This window comes from Protopterus annectens, chromosome 1.part0 (assembly GCF_019279795.1).
Source record: "Protopterus annectens isolate FY-2018-M chromosome 1.part0, PAN1.0, whole genome shotgun sequence".
NCBI lineage: Eukaryota > Metazoa > Chordata > Ceratodontiformes > Protopteridae > Protopterus > Protopterus annectens.
The window spans coordinates 967,563,412-967,580,144 of record NC_056725.1 but is presented as its reverse complement, the minus strand read 5'-3'; the positions used below and the strand labels follow the sequence as shown (position 1 = coordinate 967,580,144).

Below are 16,733 nucleotides of genomic sequence, written 5' to 3'. Positions count from 1 at the left end.
CCTCATGTCCATGAGGACTGTAATTTGTTTTTGTGCCTCTGCCCATTGGTTGTTTGGCAGGTCTGGCATACCTTTTGCCCTTGGTAGGGTGTGAAAATGGAACCCGTAGCCTTGGGACACTATGTTCAAGACCCATTTGTCTTGGGTAATCTTTTGCCAATTTGATGAAAAAAGTGCTAGTTTTCCTCCTAAGGGGGCTGCCAAAAGAAAAGTGCTTGGATCTGGTAGAGGAAAGTCATTGGGACTGTTTCCTGTAAGGTTGTGATTTGTCTTCTCCGCTTTTAGAGGTAGGAGCACCCCATTGTTTAGGCCTGTATGGGTCTTGGGGATGAGATCTGCCTCTGGGACGTCTGTATCTGCCTCTTTGTGGGCTGCCTGGCACTGGAAAGGACCAATTTTTAGAAGGCCAGTTCCTGCTAAATCTGGGTGGCTGTACCTGCAAGAAATCCTTAACTGTCTGCATGGATGTCGCTTTATCCTCCATTTTCTTCAACACCTCTTCTGCTTTAGCACCAAAGTATCATGCTGTAATGGGGCATCGAATACTTTTGCTTTAATATGATCAGGCAGATTCTGTTCCTTTAACCAAGCATGCCTTCTAATAACAGAACCTGTAACAGCTGCCCTGCAAGAGGCCTGCAGTGAATCATAACCACATTGCAAAGTATGCTTTCCCACTTGTTCAGTTGCATGCAACAAATCCTGCATTTCCTTGTTCTCTGAACATTCTGAATTTGTCAACATTTTCTGTTTAAGCAGTGACATTAAGTATTGCTGATATTTTAGCATATGAAACTGACAATTTAAAGCCCTTACAGCCAAGGTAGCAGAAGTGTAAACATTTTTCCCCCATCTGTCCAGTGCCCTAAAATCCCTATCAGAGGAGACAGGGTTTTTTGCAGTGGAAGCTTTGAACCCTTTGGGACCCTGAGATATAGTTTCTGGGTCAGCAGCGGGATTTTTATATAGGAATTTATGAGAATCCGGGACCCTGTAGTATCTGTCTGCTTAGCAGGTGCAGGGGGTAAAGAGTCAGGGGATAGGCCGGACTCTGAAAATAGATCTACAATGTCTAGAACAGGTGGAATAGCAAAGGGTCTGTGCTGAGGAAGTAGCAGAAAGTCTCTGAGCCTTTTCTTAGATTCAGAATAATCTTGGCTCTTCCAGTGGAAATGCTCCCTCATGGTATGCAGGGTTTCCTCAAAAGAATAATCTTCAGGAAGAGAGGCTGAAGGAATGGATTCTTCAGCAACAGAGTCCTAATAGGGAGGAATTGCATAATCCTGTTAAGAAGAGGAATCAGAGGAAATAGAAACCTGATCAGAAGAATCATATTCTGTCTCTTGCCCAGGCCTCTTATCAGGAGGGGGATGGGAACCCCTGATCAAAGTAATTAGGTCTTCGGCCATTTTAAGCATCTGTTTTTCAGGCATGGAAGTCTGAGTAGGAGAATGCTGCACTAGTTTCTTTGTCTTTAGAGCTGCTTTAGTCTTTGTCTTTGAAGCTGAAGAAGGTTTAACATATAACTGTGTAGGTCTGAAGACACCCTCAGAAGCCGATGCCTGCTCAGCGGCTCCGGACCCATCTGAGGGAATGATTTCTGAGTGTCCAATACCTTGAGTATCCAGAGGCCCAGTCGACTCCACGTGGGAGTCGGAAGCGGCCTGTGGCTCTGAGGTAGCGGGTGCCGAGGGCTGCGAAAGCACCTCACTGAGAACCGGCGAACCAGCGACTGGCCTAATGGAGGCCTCGTCGTCTGTTTTGGACCTCGGATGTCTATCCTTTTCCTTGTCCTTCGTTTTTTGTAAACTCCGGTCGTTGGCTGTTCCGACGGCATTATATAATTAAATTTTCGGCCAAAGTAATGAAATGCAAAATCGACCCGATGCTTAATAGTGCAATGGTTAAATCTAGCACAAAACCGACAGCTAGCAATGTTGTGGTCAGGGCCTAGGCAAGGAATACAGTAAGAGGAAAAATCCTTATGAGGTATTTGCTTCCCACAAGAAATACAAATGTTAACTTTTTCTGACATCGGTCTAGAGCAAGAAAAAAAGTTTCCCCAACGGGGTACTTAGCTTTGATGAAGACTTCGGTTCTGAAATTCGGATTTGAAAATCTCAGGAGTCGGCCGACTGCACTTGCGAACCGCTTTTGCTTCGGGCACCGCACGGCAAGAAAGACTGAAGAAAATGGGGTCGGCTGCATCTTTTATACCCCTGGCGCACTGATGTCAGGGAAGAGGTGACAGCAACCGACGCCGGACCAGGACTTTGGAATTCGGGCCGACTGCGGGTAGCCTGCCAGCAGGATAACCCAAGAGTAATGACTGCAACAGTGAAACACGATGAACATCATCCACCTGTGAGTTTGTAATCTAGACCTGCTCAAATATTCTGCCACCACTAGACTGTGTGCTGTGGGAATGTAGACAGCCTGAAGAGACACTTGGTACTTGACCGCTAGGTCCCAGACCTGAAAAGATAGTCTACAAAGAAGGCAGGACCTTGTACCCCACTGCTTGTTGACTTACCACATCACTCTGGTATTACCTGTGAAAACTCTGAAGAGACTATGGGTGAAAGAAAGTATGAAAAGCCTGGAGAGCTAAAAGCAGAGTTCCGATCTCTTTGATGTTGATGCTGATGTGGTCTGATCTCTGAAGAAGAGGCCAGAGACCCTGAACCTTGACACAACTGGAGAAAATTTGCCACTCAGTCTGCAGCATCTGTAAAGAGCTCTTTTGAGTCATGCCAGCAGACTGGAATGTGGAAGCCCCAGGTTGAGAGAAGGTTGATGAATCCACCAGTGAAGCTCAAGCCTGAGAGACAGAAGGAACAGAACTAAGTCGTTCAGGGGAAGACTATGTTGACCTCACACTGACTTGAGGTACCACTGAAATTTTCTCATGTAGAATCTGGCCAAAGGCAGTATGGGAATGGTAGAAGCTATAAACCTCAGGACCATGACAAGGTTTCTGATCGTGAATGAATCCAGAGGAAGAAGAGAATGGAAAAAAGCAATCAGAAACGTGGCCTTGGGAGCCGGCAGAGATACCAGCAAGGGGATGGCATGTATACTGCAACCAAGGGAAACATGATCCTGAGGAAGAGTTAAGACTTGTTTTTGAAAATGTTATGGTGAACCACAGACTCTGCAGCAGGGGAATAGTAAACTGGAGATCCTGCAGCAGAGCCTCGGGGGATAATGTCCATAATTGGTTTCCAGCTGCCCTCCTTCCTGGGAACCTGAAACATTCTAGAATAAATATCCCTCCCTTCCTTGGCAGGGGGCACAGCCTGAATGGTGCCCTGGGTCAAAACAGAACAAAGCACCTCCTGGAAAAGAGGAAGCTGTTCTTGAGGAGGTTGAGGGATGCCCACAATGGGAGGAAGAGATTTCCAAAATATGAAATACCGTTGCCAGATAATGGACAGAACCCAAGAGTCTGTTGTGATCCTTAACCAATTTGGAAAGGACAGGAAAAAGCAAAGGGATAAAAGAACCTGGCCAAGGGAAAAGGGAAGTAAATTGTCAAATGGAACCCAGTTTGCCCTGAAAATGAGACTTCAGAAAAACAGGGGTCTGTGTAGATTTAGCAGGAGGTACATGTCTAAAACAATTTTTTACCCTTGAGCGAAGGACAAGACTGCCTGTGAACAAAAGCAGATTTGGAAGGGCAATTACTCTGAAACCTTGAAACAGGAGAAACAAAAATATGTTTCAACTCCTGTAAAGCTTTCCCCTTATCCTGGAAATATTAAAAAAAAATTAAACAGCAGCAACAGCAGTACCAAATAAGAGTTTTTTTTTTTTTTTTAATCCAAATGAGCATCCAATAATTTTTGGCCTTAATGTCATCAGGTAAAGCCTGAAGATGAAGAAAAGAGTAACGCCTCATAAAATAACAAAATGCAGCAGCCTGGAAGCATTAGCTTCATCATAACTGCACTTAATAATCTCGTGGGCCACTTAAGAGGTAGACCCAACAAGAAAAGGGCCAAAGCCTTCCCCCCAGAATCAGGAAGGTCAGAAATCACCTGAGAAACTTGAGAAAGGAGGGCTAAACATACCTGGTCATATGGGTCTGGTAATTAATAGCCCTAAAAGACAGGGTGGTACCAGTAAAGACCTTTGTGCCCAGCCTCTCCATGGTCCTACTCTCTTTATCCGAAAGAAGCAACATGGTAGAAGGCAACAACTTGGATGGTTTGGCAGAGGAGACAGACATGACAGCAGGATAAGCAGAATAGCATTTATATACAAAATTTGGTTTACTATCAAAATTTCGAACCGTACTCCGTCGACTGTACTATCATCAAACACGGAAGTTCGAAAACGGTAATATCGATGTCAGAAAAACAATCTAGGAACGGGTTTTAACATGGGTCGAGGTAGGGGAAATGTTTGTAGTTCGGAATAATACTGGACACCTACCTCAACCCATGTTAAAACCCGTTCCTAGATTGTTTTTTTGGCATATTACCATTTTTGAACTTCTGTGTTTGACGATAGTACAGTCGACGGAGTATGGTTCGAAATTTTGATAGTAAACCCAAAATTTACCATCAAGCACCTTGCAAAACCGGTCAGGTTTCTTAGGAACCGGGGAGGGGAATCAGGGCCTACAGCAGCTGCTGAAAAGAAATCCTGAAGGGCAGCTACAACTGAAAAAACAGCAGAAGGCTTGGGAGACTCCATTTGGTGGAGCTCATAATACATTTTCTGGATATCAGAATCCTGAGAACAATCTCACTTAATCCCACATATTCCATCATATGCGAAACAGTGTCTCCAAAGGAAAGTTCCTCTAAAGGGGAATCTGGACTAATAGAATCCTCCTCCTCTGAACCACAGTCCAAGGGGGAAGAGATCTGAGAAGAGCAGGGTCCCTAGGCCTCCTACGTGGAGTGGAGGGGCAAGCACAAATGGCCCCTGAGGAGGCTTTAAAGCCATTAAAACATTAAACACCACCTGAGTAATATCCTGCCACTGACACTGTGAATCTTTAACTGTAAGGGAAATATGCTTGGTTTTCTGTGGGACGTCTGCACAAAAAGCCCTGGGAGGGCCAGACCCTTGTCGACACTCAATAAGCATAGCAGGAATATCCTCTCTCACCAAGATCTGCAGAATCCCCCTTGGTCACTCAGAAGTAAACAGCAGAGGTTCCCCTTCAACCTCAGGAGCAGACATTTGTAAAGTCTCCGAGGATGTGTGAGAAGACGGATCCATGTCGGCCTCTGATGGGGTCACACCATAGGAATCAGAAGCAATGACTGCTTGATCCTCCTGGCTTTCACTAGCCTCATGAAAGACGTACAGGGGAGGATGGACAGCAGCCATATCAGAACAGAGTTTTTTGGCCTTCTTATTGTCCAACAGCTGAGCCTCAAAACAGGAAGACTCCACCACAGTACCCTGAGCCAACAGCTTAAGATGTTGGTTTTCAAGTTAAATAGACCAGGAGGAGAGGTGACTATGTAGAGTCTTGAGGACAAATGCTTGGCAGATTGTGCACTCATATGGTCATGGGAAGTACCCAGACAGAACAGACACTGGTTGTGATTATCTTTATGGAGAATCTGCCTCCCACATTGACATTTTCCCTTTCTGGATGACATGAAGCCATCAACACTAGAAGAGAAAAATAAGGAAGAACCCCAATGGGATACTTATCTGAAAAACTGCTTAATAACTAGCACAGAAGAAAGGCATCCAAACCAATGTTCAATGTTGGCGTTAAGACTAGAGGCAAATACGTTCTGAGTGTGTACGTCCGTATGTCACCTTTATGCCCTATGCCTTGCATGGGGAACGTATATGTGATGTATGGCACCTGTAAGTACTAAAGGCTTTGGTATACTGGCTGGATGTTGGGTTATACTTGGCAGGAGATCCCATCAGTTATGAATACTGCAGCAGTGATATGGAAGAGTATCAAAAAGTACTTGGGCAAAAAAAGTTCCTGATTTTTACCTTGGCACCAAGTAGAAAATCTTTTCCACTTAGCCAAGAATGATTTTCTAGAAGCAGGTTTCTTAGCCTCCTTTAATATCTGGTGCATGTTCTCAGAAAACAAGTGCCTAAAATGTATTAAAATTCTATCATCCAGCCAATCAGTTAAATAAATTGATGATCTGGGAGTATCAAACTACTCCTGCCCTGATTAAGTCTATCCTATTAGGAAATCTGTGGCAATTGTCCTTGGCCATTGTCAAAAGAAGGGAGAACCACTGTTGCTTGGGCCAAAAGAAGGTCACAATTATTCTGGGAGTCCTTCTGAATTTTTAGAAGAGCCCTAATTATGGTAGAATGCCATATACAAACATTCCTGTCCATGAGAGTGAAAGGTTATCTTCCAGGCCTTTGTGCAATGAGTTCTCGCCCAGAACGTAAGTTTGCCTCCATTTGCAACATACAGATTATCTACTTGAGTTCAACTTCCATTCATGGGGGTCTGTCCTGAATCAGCTCAGCTTTTCTGCAGCAGTACTCTGCCCTGACAATGTAATTAGCCCAGCAGGGATAGTTTGCTCTGAGTTGCTAGTTCGCAGGCTATCACAGCTAGTCTGCAAAAGGGATATAATCTGGTTCCCCCAAGTTTATGTACTGCATCACTATTGTGTTGCCTGTGATTAATAACAGCAGACCTGGAACCCAAAGATGATTTAGAGATTTGATAACGTTTAACATAATTTCTTTGACATTTACATGTTTCATTTTTTCCTGCTTGTTCCTCAGACCCTTAACTTTCACAACCTTGAATGCAGCTTCCCAAGTGAAGTCTAAGGTATCTGAAGTTACAGACCTAAGTAGGGTCTGAAAGGGAAAAGAAGAGACCTCGGTTAATGGACAGCTGGTCAACTAACCAGAATAATACATTTTTATAAAATCCTGTACTGGAATCTTAAATGACAAAGGGTACTGGTATTGTGTCCAAACTGATCTGAGGACCAGTTGAACTTTCCTCATATGAAGTCGGGCCAAAGGAATTATGAGAATTGTAGAAGCCATGAAACCCAGAACCATAAGATTTTTCCCTGGCAGATGTCACAGTCAGAATATCATAAATTGCTTCTTGAAAAATTCTACTTTGTACTGAGGAAGAAAAGCCATCATGTGGGATGTATCTACTAGCTACAAAGAAAACATTCTGTAATACTAAAAAAAAAACAAGATGAACAGCTGTGGGTTCAGGAAAATCCACCCGTAGTAAGTCATATGTTTGTTGGGATTCTGGAATTTCTTTTTGGTCCTGTTAAAATAACTCCTTCATTTTGGCAATAGTATCAGAAAAGGATACTTCTTCAGAAGGGGAATCTGTGGGGTAGTAATTTGAGAAACATTATCCAAATCCAGTTCCTGTCTCTTAGACTTAGAATTAGATTCCAAGAAAGAAAATCTTCCTTTTCAAAATTTAAGGAAAACTCACATCGTAAAGACTGAAAGGCTTGCAATAACCCTTTAGCAAAACCCACAAATCTTCCCTGTCTATTCTATGTGATACAGGATAAGAAAGATATCTAACTTTATGTTTTTTTTTCCTAGAAACCCCTCAGAAAAAGACAGACATGAAGGATGGTCCTTTATCCAGGAATCAAGACCATCAGAGTGGCTTTGTGACAAAGCATCTTCCACTCCCTCCTCTTACGCCAACAAGTGTGGTCCAAAGAAACCATCTGTATAAGCTGCAGAGGACATGCCTGTCTATCAGTCCTTATCACCTTTTCAGAGTGCAACAACAAAGGGACTGAGAGATCTCAATCATCAATCAGCCGTCCAAATGCTCACAGCAGACACTCACTGGCAGCTGAGGCTAAGTTCTGTGGATGGGGGAGGGGGAAAAACAAACAGTAGCAGAGAGATGGAGAGTCAGTAATAGAACTACACTAGAAAAATTTAATTTTGAGGTAATTTTTAATGACAATACCCAAAACCTAATTATCTCTAGACCCTAGCTATACATTTTGACAGAAAAGTAAAACTGTTACACAAAAAAGTAGTAATTTGAAAGGAACCTGCTCAAAGGAATCCAGACTAAAAATCTAAGTTTTAAGGTAAATGTTTTAGTGACACCCACTAAAAACATGACTCCTAACCCTTAGCAATAACGCTGAACAGAAAAGTTAAACTTCTCTTCACAAAAACTGACAAAGTAAAAGGTTATCCTGTCCAGCCTTAAAGAAGTGCCTGCTGACCACTGATCACTCCGCGGGAAGAGCGTACTTCTACAGTAAGAAAGTTCTGAGGTTTGGCACCCTAACCAATGACTTTATACTGCTCTCCTCAAATTGTTCAGCTGTTAGGGCATGTGGAAGGTGACCTAAAGCTTTGTAAACTGTCCAGTGTCATATCCTTCACAGGATATAACCCACATAGCTTTGGCTACTGCAACAGTGATCTAATGATGAACATCAGGAAATCTTCAGTGCAATAAAATGTTAAATAGTAATCCTTTACTTCAGCACATTCCATTAACGGATTCAGCAATAAAATAACAGTTGTTGAGAACCAGTAGTCTTTCAATGCATTAAAAATGCTATGTTAGTTAAGGCTGACAATTCAGAAGAATATTCAATATGAGGAAGTTGGATGTATTTTATGTATATAAAAAAAAAAAACAAAAAAAAACTGTACTTCATTTCAAGACTACATCACAGTAAAGAAAGGCAGGTATCCATAACTGATTATTACTGCTTTAGCACTTTACTTATAGTAAAGTTTACTCATCAAATAACAATTTTACTTTTAAAAGAAACACAAACTTCATAATTTCTTAACATTTTTTACCACTGAACTCTAGTCTCTTGGCCCCAAAATATTAAATTCTTTATTTGCAATAACGATTAAAGAAGGCAATGACTGCTACTGCCTGAAACATCCAAAGAACATGCTGGAGGGAGCAAGAAAGGTAACAATTGAATAAAAGAAACATTCCACAGTGTCAGTTGTAGAAACTGACTTAACAAGATCAAGTTGAATAAAGTACAGTTTTGTACCTACCATAAATGTAGATGTTCGAGGATCCACATTGCTGCAGTCATAACCTGTGGGTAGTCCACTGTCCTCGGTCGGCCCGAATACCAAAGTGTTAGGCTGGCGTCGGTCATGGTCGCTCAGATCTGACGTCAGTACGCAGTGGTACTAAAGCGCATGACCAACGCCATATCCTCAGTCTTTCTTGCCCCAGATGTCAGAAGGCCTAAAAAGAAAAGGCCATAGCCAAAAATAGAAAATACCCAACCACCAATATAGAAAAAATAATCACCCCAAAACAACACAGCAACCCCAAACTACAGAGAGGAAGGAGGGAGGATTGGACTGCAGCAATGTGGATCCTCGAACATCTACATTTATGGTAGGTACAAAACTGTACTATGTTCTTCGTCTCACATTGCTGCAGTCATAACCTGTGGGTAGAATCCCAAAGCAAAGGTAAAGGGAGGCTGGCAAAATTAAAAAGAATTAGGAGCTGCTAACATGCCCTGTAAAACTGCAGTGGCAAACCCAGCCCTAGACTTGGAATAAAGAGGGAGATGGTAATGTTTAGTAAAAGTGTGCACTGAACTCCAAGTAGCTGCCTCCAAAATATCCTTAGTAGCTACTCCCCTTAAAAAGGCAGTCGAAGTGGCAGCAGCCCTAGTGGAATGAGGTCTGATTCCAGCGGGAACATCCTTTCCATGATGAGAATAACAAAAAGCAATACAATGGCCAATCCACTTAGAAATAGTTTGCTTTGAAACAGCTTTCCCTTGTGAACCCAAAGCAAAAGAAATGAACAACTGTTGAGTCTGCCTGAACCCTTTAGTTCTGCTCAAATAATAGCGTAACTGCCTGTGAATATCCAAAGAATGCAAAATTTTTTCCCCTTTATTTTGGGGATCAGCATAAAAAGTAGGCAAATGAATAGATTGGTTTAAGGCCACATTAGAAACAACTTTAGGCATAAAAGTAGGGTTAGTACGCAGGGATACCCTATCCTTATGGAATATCAGGAAGGGTTCAACTGCCATGAGAGCCTGTAATTCAGATACCCTCCTAGCAGACGTAATGGCCAACAAAAAAGCAGTCTTCCAAGACAAAAACTTCAACTCAGATGTAGCTGCAGGTTCAAAAGGAGGTAAAGTAAGCTTTTCCAACACAAAATTGAGATCCTAGGAAGGAGTAGGAGCTCTACGTGGGGGTCTTATGTTCTTTGCCCCTCTAAGAAATTGCTTAAACAATGGGTGAGAAAATAATGGTGGGTCACAATCATAGTTAGCAGAAATGGCTGCAGCATGAACTTTCACGGAGGAGAAAGACAAACCCTTGTCTAATAATTATGTAAGGTACTGTAGTGTAACACTCAAATTAGGCACTGAAAAGTACAGTTTTGTACCTACCATAAATGTAGATGTCCGAACTGGATAGGCAAAAGTCATAACAAAGGGTTGTCCTGTCGTTGTGGCAGCCCTGCAGTCGGCCGGATTCCAAAGTCCGGTCCGCCCATTTTCCTTTTCTGCCTCAGATGCCAGTAGTAGCCCTGCAGGTGGCTAAAATTTGGAGATGCCAATGTTCCAAATAGATAGAGGAGGTACACAACAATAAGCATGTATGTACATATATACAAACAAATACACTATAAAGACTCCCCCAACAGCTAGCTATTAGGACATCAAAGCTCTTTGCTGTGCTCCAAAGAAAAAATCTCCTCCATTTATCAGCATAAACTTTCCTAGTACTAGGTCGTCTGGCTTCCAATATGACATTCAAAACTTGTTGAGGAAGCTGACCCCAGGGTCTAAAACAGAATATGCCAGTCTGTCAGATGCAGGGACTGTACCCTGACATTGAGAAAATGATTGCTTGCCTGGGACAAAAGGTGTGGAATTGGAGGCAAAGGCCAAGGAGGCTCCTGTACTAAACTCCTCAGCAGAGGATACCAGTGCTGACGTGGCCAATCTGGAGCTATTAGAATCATGCAAGGCTTGTCCTGTCTGACCTTCAAGAGCACCTTGGAAAGGAGAGGCAGAGGAGGAAAAGCATAGACGTGAAGGTTGTTCCAACTGAAAGATAGAGCATCCACTTTCCAAGCTTTTGGGTGAAACATCTTTGTGCAAAATTTTGGCAGTTGGAAATTTAGTGGAGAAGCGAACAGATCTATGTCTGGAGTTCCCCAAGCCACTGTCAACTGTTGAAATACATGAGGATCCAATTTCCACTCGTGGGGATCCACCATCTGTCTGCTCAAAACATCTGCTAAGGAGTTCTGTGCTCCTGGCAGAAACCTCGCTTGAAGAGTGATGTGCAAACTCAGAGCAGTCTCCCACAAAATCATAGCTTGTCTGCAAAGAGGGTACGAATGGGTTCCCCCCTGCTTGTTGATGTACCACATGACTGTTGTGTTGTCTGTTTGAATCAACACCTGTCCCGGTTGTAGTAGATCCTTGAAAGCCATCAGTGCAAATTGGACTGCTAACATTCTCCTTCATGTTGATATGCAAATGCTGTAGTCTGGGAGGCCATGTGTCTTAAATCCATTTCCCATTGAAGTGTGCTCCCCAAGCCATGTCCGAGGCATCTGTCGTTAAGATCTGACTCGCCTCTGGTCGGGTCACAGAGAGTCCCTTGTTTAGGTGACATCCCTGAGCCCACCACAAAAATTCCTTTTGGATGCAAGGTATTATCTGAATGACAGTGTCCAAATCGTGGCAGTGTTGAGTCCATACACTTTTGAGATACCATTGTAGCTTCCTCATATGCAGTTTGGCATTGGGAAGTACCAGAATACAAGATGCCATGAACCCCAAGGCTTGAAGGACTGTCCTTGCAGTCAGCCTGGACAGTAGGGATAATTGCTGGAAGTATAGGGGAAGATTTCTTTGTTTGTCCGGGGTCAAAAAAGCCATCTGAGAGGCTGTATTCAGTCTCACACCCAGAAAGCACATGTCCTGAGAGGGTACTAGACTGGACTTTGTTTCGTTCACAGAATACCCTAGGCACCTTAAAACTGCCATTACATACTGTAGATGCCGAAGTAACTTGACTTTGTCTTGAGCCAGAATCAGGCAATCGTCCAGATAAGGATAAATTTGTATTCCTCTTAGTCTTAAGAAGGCTATCACAGGAGCCAGGACCTTTGTGAACACCCTGGGCGCAGTAGATAAGCCAAAGGGCAATGCAGAGAACTGATAATAAAAAGTACCAGCCCGAAAACGCAGGAACCTCCTGCAGCTGGGCCTGATAGGAATGTGAAGATAAGCCTCTTTGAGATCCAGAGTTACCATCCAATGATCTTTGCCTAGCAGAGGCAGAAGTTGCTGCAAAGTTAACATCTTGAACTTTGGAATGTCTAGGTATGTATTGAGAATAGACAAATCCAGAATTGGCCTCCAAGTGTTTCCTTTCTTTGGCACAAGGAACAGGCGAGAATAAAATCCTAGGCCTACTTCTGACGGAGGTACCACCTGGATAGCCCCCATTTGTAAAAGTAAAGAAATCTGTTTGTGAGCCTCCAGCCTTTGCTGAGGAGGTACGTCCGGCATGCCTTTGAAAGGAGGCAAGGTGTGAAAATAAAACTTGTAGCCTCGATTTATAATGTCCAACACCCATTTGTCCTGGGTGACCAAAAGCCAATTTTGCTTGAAAAGTGCCAACTTTCCTCCTAGAGGAGCTGCCAGACAGGAGGAATCTGGCAGCTGGAGATACAGGTCATTGGGTCTGTTTACGAAAAGGCTGACCCCTGCCCTCACCAGAAGATTGTGCAGGAGAACTCCACGTCCTAGGTCTGAAAGAACCCTGAGCATGAGCTCTGCCCCTAGATCTGCCCTTAGACTGAAAATCAGAAGAAGGATAAGCCCATCCTTTTGCAGGCCAATTTCTGCTAAACTTAGGGGGCTGCACTTGTAAAAATTCCTTAACCGTCTGCATGGACTTAGCTTTGTCTTCCATTTTCTTCAAAAGTGACTCCACAGGAGAACCAAAAAGAACTTCAGATTGAAGGGGAGCATCCAAAATTCGAGCTTTAACATGCTCTGACAAATTTTGATCCTTAAGCCAGGCGTGCCTACGAATAACTGAACCAGTGGCAGCCACCCTGGAAGAAGCCTGAAGAGCATCAAAGCCACACTGCAAGGAATGCTTACCAACCTGATCAGAGGCATGAACTAAGTCCTGCAATTCCTTATACTCTATACCCTCAGCTAGAGCATCTACCTTAGATTTCAACTGGCTTAACAGAAAATTCTGATACTTCAGCATATGAAACTGGCAATTTAAAGCCCTCATAGCTAGCGTGGAGGAGGTATACACTTTTTTACCCCACCTATCCAAAGCTCTAGAATCTTTATCCAGAGGTACCGGATTCTTAACTACAGAAGCCCTGACACCCATAGGTCCCTGACTAATAGTTTCCGGGTCAGGTCTAGGACTCTTATACAAATATTTATGAGCCTCTGGAACGCTGTAATACCTGTCTGGCTTGACAGGGACCGGGGGCAAAGAATCAGGATTAAGGGAAGCTTCAGAAAAAACATCCTGAACAACATCCAAAACAGGGGGAATAGCCAAGGGCCTATGTTGTGGTAAAAACAAAAATTCCCTAAGCCTCTTACGAGAATCTGAAAAATCCTGACCTTCCCACTTAAAATGCTCCCTCATGGAGTGCAGGGTTTCAGAAAAGGAAAAATCCTCTGGAGGAGAAGCAGAAGGACAGGAATCCTCTGCATCCGAATCAGAATAGGGAGGAAAATCCTGAATGTCCTCAGCAGAAGACTCAGAGTAATCTGAGGAATGCTCCAATCCCTCCACCTCTGTCTCCACCCTAGGCCTCTTATCTGGAGGGGGCATAGAACCTCTGATTAAAGTAATCAAATCCTCTGCCATTTTCAGCATATGTTTTTTAGGAACAGAGCCCGAAGAACTAGGGCTGATGCCTGTGCCAGAAAGACCAGGTCTAGCTTTAGAAGGGGCTTTAGTGACAGAAGTAGAAGGCCTAACAACCTTATGTAAAGCAGGAACTACAGAAACTTGAGAGGCCCCCTCGGCCTGACCTAACTCCTGAGAGGCCAATTCCTGTAGGATTAAAGGTTCCCCCTGAAATTCAGCTGAAACCTCAGCTGGATCCACAGATTCAACCGTAGTTTCCATAGAACCGGCGTCCGCAACGGACGACTCATCCTGCTTAGACTTTAACGATTTATCTTTTCGCTTCTTAGCGGTAGCGGGCGTCAGAGGATCTGACAGCATGTTGTAGTTACACCGCTTACCGAAAACAAGTCTAGCACAATCTAACCTGCGTTTAATGGTGCGCTTATTAAATCTAGCGCAAAAGCGACACCCGACTACGTCGTGCTCAGGCCCCAAGCAAGGAATACAGAGAGAGTGGTAGTCCCTATGAGGTATCTGTTTCCCACAAGAAATACAATTATTAACTTTTTCTGACATCCGGATTTAACTGAGGCAAGAAAAGACAAAAATATTCCCCAACGGGGTACTTAGCCCAACTTGGTCTTCGGTCTGAAACTCAGAATATGAAAATTTCAGGATGCCGAACGGCACTTGCAAACGCTGCTTCTGCTTCGGACCATGCGGCAAGAAAGACTGAGGATATGGCGTCGGTCATGCGCTTTAGTACCACTGCGTGCTGACGTCAGATCTGAGCGACCATGACCGACGCCAGCCTAACACTTTGGTATTCGGGCCGACCGAGGACAGCGGACTACCCACAGGTTATGACTGCAGCAATGTGAGACGAAGAACATCCATGATTTACATAAAATGGACATTTTCTTACCATGGGGAAATGGTGTGTGTAGTATACCTTTAGTAAATAGTCTGTGGAAGAGATGAAACTGGGCTGCTAAACATAAATTTGCATATTGGGTATATTTCTTCCATATTATACTTATGTGCATGTATTTGTGTTTTGCAAATATTTAAGCACCTATTTTTATACAACTGCCACTGATGGTGTGGGCAAGCTGAGCATGAATTGAATTTGTTTGCCTGTACAACTCTTTTTAATAAGGAATTTCTGTAAATTATGCCCTCCTTTTGTGTAACTAAATATGTGCATATTAATGTATTGATTTAAATATGCATATGCTGTGATAATTAGGTGTCTCTGATTCTCCCTGACTTTAAGATCCTCTGTTCCTGATTCTCCCGTGTGGAGATTCATCCCCCCCAGGCTGAAAGGAGAGAGGGGTCTTTTATTTTCTTGCTCCTCTGTTTTGGGACTCGACATTATGAATCCCAACATTTCAACAGGGAGCCCACACATGCATGCAGAAGTGCACAGACAGCACAGCACATATGCACTAACCACAAAAACATACGCAATCCAAATAAATGTATGCAAGATACTTTGTTACTTAAAGGTGATAATACCACAAAAACATGCGATCATCAAACTGGAGATTAAACAAAAAAGCAGAAATAAAGCAGATACATGGGTATAAGGCTGTATTAGATACAAACTGATAGTAAATTCTAAATGCACTTTGCAGAATGGCAAAAAATACAAACTGGTAAAGCTAAGCAGCCCAATTCTGTCAGGAAATGTTTCAGATGCTTTAATGCTAAAAACATCAAAGATGTTTACAAAAAGGTTTTCAGCAGCCAAAGCACTGTTTTAAAGAAGGAAAAGGTAATGCATTAATTAAATAACACATTCAGGCTGAAGGCAAGGCATAATACATTTGTCAACCACATGCAAAATAAAGTCAAGAAACATTTTAATTACAAACCTACCTTGTAATCCACACCACCAATGATTTTCCGAACTAGGCGAAAGGTTAGAGCCCACAGCTGAGTCCTTTCCCATTCAAGACTATCTGAATTGACAAGAGACTCGCACACCAACCTAGTTAATGGTGACAATCAAGAAAAAAGAAGTTATGCACTCACCATAACATTCCATGTTTGCAGTCCATCTCACCCTTCATTCTTACATATGGGATCAGAGCCAATCCTCGGCTCCGACTCGACCTATTTACAAGCTGGAAGTCTTCTAATTGGCTTGTGGCTAGGTAGGTACCCCATGGTGCACCAGTACAATCCCCAGATCTTGTTTGCTGCTAACTAGGAGAGATAACAAATACACAAAAGAAGCCAAGACTAAAAGGTCTCCATAAAAAAAGATAATAATATTTTTCTCTCTCCAGGTACTTCCAGGATGGGGGTAGGAGGGTGGGTTCGTAAGAATGAAGGGCGAGATGGACTACAAACATGGAACGTTATGGTTAGTACATAACTTCTTTATGTTCTGTAGTCATATCTCACCTTCATTCTTGCATATGGGACAGCGTCCCTAGCACCTTATTCTTGGGTGGCTCAAGGAAAAATACTCTCGAGTACCGTGGAACCAAAAGATGCTGTACCCCGGAGGTTAAATCCAATTTGTAATGAGTAATAAAAGTGTGAGGGGTAGCCCACATTGCTGCTGCACAAACATTATCAAGTGGGACACTGGCTTGAAAGGCTGCAGAGGTAGACTGAGATCTGGTAGAGTGAGCCTTGATTTTAAAGGGTAAAGGTCTACCCTCAGAGTTGTAAACATAAGCTATACAGCTAGAAATCCAATTAGAGAGTGTTACTTTGGAAACTGGTAAGCCTGACCTGGATTCGGAGAAGGAAATAAAATAATTGATCTAATTTCCTGATTTCCTTAGTCCAGTGCAAATAAAAACTTAACTGTCTATGGACATCCAGCTGATGAAACCTGTATTCAGCTGCGTTGGAATGACTTG

General features: G+C 43.1%; 1 protein-coding gene across 1 annotated transcript in view; it reads right to left on the bottom strand.

Annotated features, from left to right (window-relative positions):
• The window catches only part of LOC122798758 (mediator of RNA polymerase II transcription subunit 23-like), a 363,374-nt gene that overhangs the window by 44,701 nt on the left and 301,940 nt on the right, over positions 1-16,733 (bottom strand). The window contains exon 5 of the mRNA XM_044067899.1: positions 15,736-15,847. Coding sequence (XP_043923834.1) covers positions 15,736-15,847 — 112 coding nt within the window. The remainder of the gene's footprint in view (positions 1-15,735; positions 15,848-16,733) is intronic.